This window comes from Trifolium pratense, linkage group LG6 (genome assembly GCF_020283565.1).
Source record: "Trifolium pratense cultivar HEN17-A07 linkage group LG6, ARS_RC_1.1, whole genome shotgun sequence".
NCBI lineage: Eukaryota > Viridiplantae > Streptophyta > Magnoliopsida > Fabales > Fabaceae > Trifolium > Trifolium pratense.
Genome location: NC_060064.1, coordinates 15,337,693 through 15,347,039, shown reverse-complemented (window position 1 = coordinate 15,347,039; position 9,347 = coordinate 15,337,693). Strand labels below are relative to the sequence as shown.

Below are 9,347 nucleotides of genomic sequence, written 5' to 3'. Positions count from 1 at the left end.
TAGTTTTACACAATCGCCCAATAAATAACCATCATTTTGCCATGTCATGTCAAGAAAGTGGAGTGATGGGCGGAAAACATGGTTGGTATTGATTGACAGTGTAAAATTATTTTACACCGTCAGTGCGTATCAATTAAATCCTTTGTGTAAGAGTTTAATTGATATGCACTGACGGTGTAAAATAGTTTCACACGATCGTCCAATAAATAACCATCATTTTTCCATGTCATGTCAAGAAAGTGGGGTGATGTGGCGGAAAACATGGTTGGTATTGATTGACAGTGTAAAATTATTTTACACCGTCGGTGCATATCAATTAAATCATTTGTGTAAGAGTTTAATTGATATGCACTGACGGTGTAAAATAGTTTTACACGATCGTCCAATAAATAACCATCATTTTGCCATGTCATGTCAAGAAAGTGGGGTAATGTGGCGGAAAACATGGTTGGTATTGATTGACAGTGTAAAATTATTTTACACCGTCGGTGCATATCAATTAAATCATTTGTGTAAGAGTTTAATTGATATGCACTGACGGTGTAAAATAGTTTTACACAATCTCCCAATAAATAACCATCATTTTGCCATGTCATGTCAAGAAAGTGGAGTGATGGGCGGAAAACATGGTTGGTATTGATTGACAGTGTAAAATTATTTTACACCGTCGGTGCGTATCAATTAAATCCTTTGTGTAAGAGTTTAATTGATATGCACTGACGGTGTAAAATAGTTTCACACGATCGTTCAATAAATAACTATCATTTTTCCATGTCATGTCAAGAAAGTGGGGTGAAGTGGGGTGATGTGGCGAAAAATATGGTTGATATTAATTGACAGTGTAAAATTATTTTACACCGTCGGTACATATCAATTAAATTCTCTGTGTAATGTGTTTTAAGGACAAAGGTTAAGAAATTAAAAACCGAAAAAAAATAAGTATATTGACTTTTATAAAGTTGATTGCACTAATTTTGAAATAAATATTGTTCTTAAGGAGTACATGTTAGTTTTCTTCATATTTTATTTTCTACTATTTATTATCTTAATAATTTCATTTGATTGTGTAAAAAAAACACTTCATTTGACAATATTTCTAGTCATGAAATGTCGTAAATTATCTTGTTAGTATGCAAATTAAGCGAAAGAAAAAAATATATGATAAATCTTAGAATTGAGAATTGTGTCTAATTCAACCCAACAAAACCGGCTTATAAGGTGAGGATTATCTTTTATTTATAAACTCTTGTTCAGGCCAACTCACATCCGATGTGGGACTTCATAACAATAAACCTCAAGAATTTAATTTTTGTGCACTATCCGTGTAAAATTATTTTACATATACATCTAATTATTTTACCCAACTTGAGTTACAAGCACACAAAAAATAATGCACGAAACAAAATTGATAAACCTAATGGTAGCCGTTAAAGTGCGCGTGCCACTGCATGGTATACACGAGCCTTTAACTTGTTTGCACGGGTTTATTAATTAACATTGTTTGCTAAATCTATGGATAAAGAATTGGCATATATGATGAATGCATGACATAGTGTCAAATAAATTACGTAGTATGAGATGATAATGATTAATTATAGCATATTACTTCTACACACTAGACAGTTGTTAAATAACAGATAATTTGTTTCTAGAACAAATGTAATAATAGTATTAAATATAAGTCATTCTGTACCAAAAAAAAAAATATAAGTCATTCCATGGTTGTGCTTCATTTACTCTAAATTGATCGGAATTTATCTAAGGGAGAACTCACTTTGTTTGCCCCACAAATTCCCTGACGGAGAGTAATTATTGTTAACGACGGTGAAAACTTCGTATCAATATCATGACAACTCAAAAAAAAATTGATCAGAATTCTCTCCATATTCTCATAATTTGTTGGAAAATCTCTCTCGACCGTGTTAATTTTATCGAAAGATATCTTTTAATAGTGTATTTTTTAGTGTGAGCATTCCAGAAGATGAAGAGGAACCATGATTTATTATTGTAACTCGACTGTTTCAATATGGTCAATGATAGGTCTAGATCATTGAATAATCATTCAAATTTATGTATATCTATTATATTATTATTTTCTTATGGATTTGGTCCTTAAGTGGTTTTGAGTTGTTTGTCAGTTTTTTCTTCCCATGAATAGCTGTTTGTTCAGGTTTTGTTTCTTTTATAAATTAAAAGTTTAACCAATTCATATAGTATTAGACAATTAGAATCAGAAAGATTATTTTTATCGAATGTGAGTTCTATACTTCCAGTGGTAAATGTAAAATTTCAATTCCCTTTCTTTGATATGTAAAGCTTTTTGCACATATTTATGGAATATTTTACTTGATTTATCAAAAAAAATAAAAATATTCATTAACTATTATACACTAATATTTTACATCTCTTCTTCATTGTGGTATTACCATTAAAGTACAACTAATATTACTGATACTATTACGTACTAGCACAGAGCATAGGATATCAACAATTTGGCATGCTAATATATAGTTAATTTATTTGGAAATCAATAAATAAATTGGTGTTTCATACTTCAAATTAGGAAGTTGAGTGATTGGTAGAGGGAGTGGAGTTTTTTTTTTTTTTGAAGAAAGTAGAGGGAGTGAAGATATTGTCATGGAATTGGCAAAATGCAAATATTAATATATTTTTTATATTACGTATGTATGATTCTAGAAGTATAGGGCGGGGTTGAGATTGTCTACCTTTGTATTGTCTAATTTTTGTTATCTCTTAACTAAACTTCTTAACTAAATTATTGATTTTAATAATTATCAATCTATCTCCAAAATATAATAAAGTCACCAAAAATAAAGGGTGAAGGTTAACATGGTGAAGTATATATTGATACATCATGATCAAGGTGAAGTAAAAAATAACCATTGAATAATCGGTAGATAATAGAGACTTTCGGGTTAGCGAAAGTTGGATAAAAATTTGGACTTTTAGAATATTCAAAAAGGTAAAAGTGTACCTTTTGCCTTTTGGAGTAGCTAGATATCGTCTTCAAGAACGTGTCATGAATTTTTTTCAATTGTTGTGTTCATTTTAAGGAATCCTATGAGAACGATTGGCATACTTTTTGTTGGGTGCAATAAGGCAAAAGAAGTATGGTAGGCTTGTGGCATCTGATTAATTGGTTAGTGGATGCTGCAAATGGTTGTTACTACTATTTCAGCTCTTGGAGCTTCTATCAAATGAGCATGTGTATGATTCTGTGACGATGTTAAGGTGTATTTGGAAAACGCCGGAATAAAAAATTATGGGACAATGCTGAAGCGGGTGGTTGAGGACGAATAAAAGAGTGAACAGAATTATGGGGTTGGGTGACAGGAAGTGGCCATGGCCCCCATGACAGGAAGCGGGTGGTTAATTTTAGTGCTTCCATCAACCTGAAACCTTCAGTTTTAGATTTATCTCCTGAAGCTGTCCCTCTCAACCACACTGGTTTCGGACTCTGAAGTACCTCTCAATCGACACCTCTAAAGCTCATTCAGCACCAAACATGTTCTCTCGTCTAGGAATAATGCAGCATTTAAGCTGCACTTCAACACACTGGTTTGAGGTTTGTCCCAATAAGTCCAAGACATTGAGTTATTTCTTCTCCGCCATAAACACCAAAGTGTCATTGCTAGAAATGCTGTTTTGATGAAATTTATTCTATTTATTTCGCCATTTTATTTTTATTTATAAATTCTCCTATAACTTTAGAAAACACACTGATGAATGGAAATGTAAAAGCTCTTACCTACACCTTCATCACTGTTTCTCAAGTTATAGTCTCACATATCGTTCAGACATGTACAGTACATCCTTGTATCTATAGCCTAAGGACTATTTATATATTTATATGCATAACATTCTTGAACTTATTACATAGAGATACTTTTTCAGACCTGGACTCCAATCCTCTGTGCTACCTGCATCAGCAAAATATTCAAGTCATTTATGTATGCATACGGACCTCATTGAAACTAAAATCAAAATTTTAATCTTTTGGAATCTTTTTCAAGAGACCATAAACAATAAAAAGCACAACTGAATGTTAATAAATAATATTAAATAGCAGAAGATTTATCCATATAGGGACCGGTTATTTTATCACGATGATCACATCAAACTACAAAACTGTCATATGGAGGCATACTGATATACTTTAATTGAATAGTTTATGCAAATACCATTAATACTCATATTTCACTTTCCCTTGGTTTAGTGCCACTTTTTTTAATAAGAACTCTAATGTTCGTTTAACTATTTCCATTTTTTTATTTTACAAGTAGTTATAGTTAGAATTGGACCAGTAGGGCATAGCATAACAGGAGAGAAAAAATGCAACAGATATAGGGTCCCGTTTCTTCCTATTTTCGTTACAGGATAGCATTGTTTTTCTCTTTTTGGCTAACTGGGAAAACCTCCATTGGGAATTTGGAATCTGAGGGGAAGGACAAATTGACACATGTGGGGAATCAAGGGAGTGTATAGAATGATCCACAAATTTTCGTTCATGATAGACCAACTTCTAAATACAATTGATATATTATAATTATCAACAGTTGGTCCCTGATGGACCAAAATACATGGACCATTCTATACACAACTGAGAATCAAACCCCCACGCAGAAGCAAAAACCTTATCTTGGGAGGTAGTCAGGTAGCTACACAAGAACCATTTTTGGGAGGATATTTTTTACTCCCCTCGTTCTACTAGCCCTATAGTCTCAACTCTCCAATAAAATTTACTTCTGTATCAAAAAGAGATGAAAATGCCAACATACCTCCTTAAAAGAGTGAACATCACTTCCCCAAAGCCAAGCATCACAGCCTGCATCTCTAGCACCCCATATATCATTCCGTCGATCATCCCCAACATGAACAGCATCCTCAGGTTTTACATCCAATAGTTCACACGCTTTAAGAAATATAGTTGGATTTGGTTTCTCTGCTTCAACCTGTAGGAACAAGTCATACCAGTCATCCACATATACATAGAAAAGGAAAATTATATGCTTATGAAACCTCTGATTATCAGCACCTAACATGACCATTATTCAAATGCATGGATGCTAAAATGTATTTATGGTATAATGAAGAACTTGAAAATTGAAATAACTGCCAAGAGGATCTCGCAGGACAACTGCAATTTCCGGAAACTTGATATTGGAAACAAAAACATTCCACAAAAACTATCGAATAATGCTAAAGCACTAATAACACACATACTTATTTTAGCCATCAAAATATACATTTGAATTTTCAGTAATTTACTTAAATTTGCTTCATTTGTATGCAACACATGATACATCTCCAATGCTAAGGGTAATACAATTATCGTGTAAACCCGTTGTTTGATATTAAAAAGCATGTTTGGTTCAATAGGGTGAGAGCTCTACAACATTATTCTGCAGCCCAGAATCATGTTAACCTGCTTCCTCCTCCAATACAATTCTCAAAATTGCATTGGGTGAGCCCAGTATTAAAATAGACATACAGACATACTGCAATATAAGCTTTACAACTGATATATTTGTGATTCAACTAGAAAGACAAAAGATTTACATGCTTTGAGTATCATGATAGTTTATCTGCATTTGATCTTTTAATGATTTCCAAGTCCTAACACGTTTTTTCAAGATGTGACTTGAGATAATGAATTATTTAAGATTTATTTCAACTATTTCCGTCCCAAAGAATTTTTTGCAGTGATGATACTCTCATTGTGAATGACCTCAATAAGTAAGTTGTATGCATCAACGGATGAGGGGAGAAGTGGAGAAAAACGTAGTAACACAAACTGATAAAACAAAATGCGGAAAAAGAAAGAGAAAAACAATTTACATACCTCAGCTGATACCGCTACAGCATCAAACCAATCATCACAATTTAATGCCCGCAGGAGAGGTCTTAACCGAGTGTCAAAATTTGACACAACAGCCAATTTTACACCTGATTTTCTAAGAGCTTTGAACACTTCTCCTGCATTAGGGTCACATAGGTGCCATGCCTGTGGATGATGAAAATCCAAACATATCAAATCCTACTCAAATTGAAAAAAGAAAAACACAGTATTAGACATTTTAGAAAGGTAACTATTGGAGGTCTTACCTTGTCTGTCGTATAGTAGTTATAAAGTTCTTCAAAGTATTGAGCATCGGAACAGCCAGTAGATTGGCTCACTATGTATTGCCAGAAAGGCCTGCCATCATTTACATATCTGCAAAAGTAGAAGATAACAAAATCTTAATTATGCAAATGAAGACAGTAGTAAAGTAACAAAGTGTCTCTATAGCTATCGTTGATGGGTTGCATGTTATATAATGATTTGAAGGTTATTCAGAGATACAAAAAGGGAGGAGAAACATTTCAATTTCAGTCTAAATTTTACTCGCATAAACCAGAATGTCTCGAGTCTTTTGACTTAAAGGCCAAGGACATACAATTCAGGTATTCTTTAGAGAGAAATTACAAAGAATATGCATATGGAAAGGGTAACTTCAGAGTCTAAAGGCACATAAGCATGACTATGAAGAGCTGCATGCAAACCACATGGGCCATTGTTGTGTCCCCTGACCCCTAACCCCTGTCACCCAATTGAATCATAAAACATTGCTACCAGAAGTAGGCAACTGGGAAAGATCATTCATTTTGGGCAATACATTTTTACTATGAAGAACACAAAAGTTCTTTCCTTTCCTCTCAAAAGAATTATTCTTATCAATTCATGCAAACAAAAACAAAAACAAAAATCCATCGATGTTTACATATTCCACGTTATTAGTGTACCTGGCTTCAACACATAGCAACTAGTTAGACATATCATTAAGTACTAATATCAGAGAGAAAGGAGAAATCTACATAATGACATCAATTATTGAATTGATTTGATTGACAAGAGATTACAGGAAACAATCCCTTATATAGGAGCTGTTTACAAACTATAGGAGAAGATAGAAGCAACCCAATAAGGGTAAGAAGGAAATAACTAGCAAAACAAACTTAACTACTGACAAACTAAACAGATACTCCCTCCGTCCCAAAATGAGTGAGCCATTTTGACTATATACACTATTCACATATCTTACTTTGACCATATTTTTGTACTAATAAATAAAAACAAATATTAGCATATAAGATGTTGTTGGATTCATCTCGATAAGTATTTTCAAAATATCATATTTTTATAATTTTTACTATTATACAATTAAAAATATCAATCGTCAAAGTTATGCATTGGCATGCGTGACGCAATCAACTGGCTCACTCATTGTGGGACTGAGGGAGTAACTAACAACTGTTTTTCTGTTGCAATTTTACATTTATCCAGTAGGTACACAAAAACACTAATATTGAAGAAATTGACCACTTAAAAAAAACATCCCATAAAAAACAATCTATTTAACTTTTTACCAAAACCCACTGAAATACTCCACCAAGGAGGCAAAAACCAACTGTTATCAAAGCACACAAACCACTCTTTCTTCTTATTAGAAAAATTCATAAAGATCTAAATCAAGAAATTTCCATTCTCGTGAAAGTCATTCATAACATTATTATTATAGTTGACATTGACATAATACCAACTAAGAAATTTAAAAGTAAATAAACCAAGTAATTGGACTCAAATGGTTAATCAGCTCCCCCTAGGACAAATTGTTTGGCAGAACACGAGTTTGATTCCTAATGAAAACAATACTTGGACAGATTTACTTACCCTGCGGCCGAACTCTAAATTATCAGGTCTCCTTCCCTGGGGAATAGATGGTTAATATAATACCCAAAAAAAGTAAATAAATAACCGGATAATCTTTTTTGGTTTTTTTTTTTTTGACAAATCTTTCTTTTTTGGTGTTAACCCTCCGATTTCTAGGGGAACGGGGCCTAGTAATACGAAGTTTGACCGCAAGGTAAGTAAAGTAAAGTATGGCGAAGAAATTGTTTCACCCAGGAATGGAACTCGCGTTCTCTAGAACGATCTGTCCTTCGGTGAAGCTCATTAACTTATAATCAAATAATTAATTCAAGGATATGACTTTATCAATGTAATAAATGAGATGCAAAAATTGAAAAGGGAAAAGATTTAACGAACCTGAGACGAGATTTACCCCAAGGCTGACTATAAGCTCTTCTGTATCTATGCAAAATCTCTTTCTCAGAATACTCCACACCATATTTCTCCCCAATCTCCCTATATATCTACACAACACAAAAAATCAAGAAAATTAAATTAAAAATAAATAAAAATGACGACAAAGAGCATTGAATTTGAATCTGAATTAACATTGAGAATGAAATTAGAAGAAAATTACAGAACCTGAGCCATAGGTTGAGAAGGAAGAACAAGAGTACCAACAGCATCAACAAGAAGAGCTTTATGAGTAATCGGACCGTAAAGAGATCTTCTATAATCAGCATAATCTTTCAAAAAAGTGCTGCTGGTGTCATGTTCTTCAGTAACCACCGCCGCGGAGGAAGAGTACGACGGCGAACGGCGGCAGAATTTGTTGAGTGACGTTAGTGAGTTGGATTTGGAAGTTAGAGCACGGAAACGACTCATCATAACGGCCATGTTTGGTTATTATGTTTTTCGCATTGGAAACGTGAAAGAGCTTTTTGTTGTGCTCTTCTACGAAGAAGAAAGAACGAGTTATATAATCACTTACTCACATGGATTATACAATACTCGCTCACATGGAATTGAATTGATATTGAAACGGAAAATGGTTTGTTATTTCTACGTGAGTATAGATATAGATGTAGTAATTAATTAACAAAAATTAAAGATAAATTTAACCAACAAATATAAAATGTAATAAAATACGAAAAAATTTAGCTTAGTTCGTAAGGACATCGCACTACAAAAAATAAATAAAAATTCTGTCACATAATTCCATTTTTTAAGATTTTTTTTTAAACTACATTTATAATTTGAGGATATTTATTCATCAAACAAGAACAACTTATATACATGTGAAATAAAAGTGGATTACAAATTAGTTGTAGCCTTTATAGATACTACTTATGTGGTTTGTTCTCATTGGTTGATAAATAAATACCTCCAAATTGTGAAAGAGTAGACTAAATCTCACACTCTTAATTTTAATATGATATGACAATTCATAACTTTTTCATTGGATCCATGGACACTAAGGACAAGTGTTAAATGACCATTAATATCTGCTTTAAGGCATGTATTTTTAGGCATGGCAATGAAGTGGAGCGGATATAGATTTTGGTCTCCTAAACCTAAACCATAAAGTTCGAGTATTCCTATATCCATCCCAATTTTCAACGGGGATGAAAGCTAAATACCCAAATTCAAAACCAAA

General features: G+C 33.1%; 1 protein-coding gene across 1 annotated transcript; it reads right to left on the bottom strand.

Moving 5' to 3' along the window:
* Positions 1–3,744: 3,744 nt before the first annotated feature.
* On the bottom strand, positions 3,745–9,119 carry LOC123889216 (haloacid dehalogenase-like hydrolase domain-containing protein 3). The gene is made up of 6 exons (XM_045938448.1): positions 8,333–9,119; positions 8,108–8,214; positions 6,127–6,235; positions 5,864–6,025; positions 4,800–4,973; positions 3,745–3,941 (listed from the first exon to the last, which is right to left on the bottom strand). Exons 1-6 carry the CDS (start codon positions 8,585–8,587, stop codon positions 3,912–3,914), a joined length of 837 nt encoding a protein of 278 aa, XP_045794404.1. The 5' UTR covers positions 8,588–9,119; the 3' UTR covers positions 3,745–3,911.
* Between the last annotated feature and the right edge of the window lie 228 nt (positions 9,120–9,347).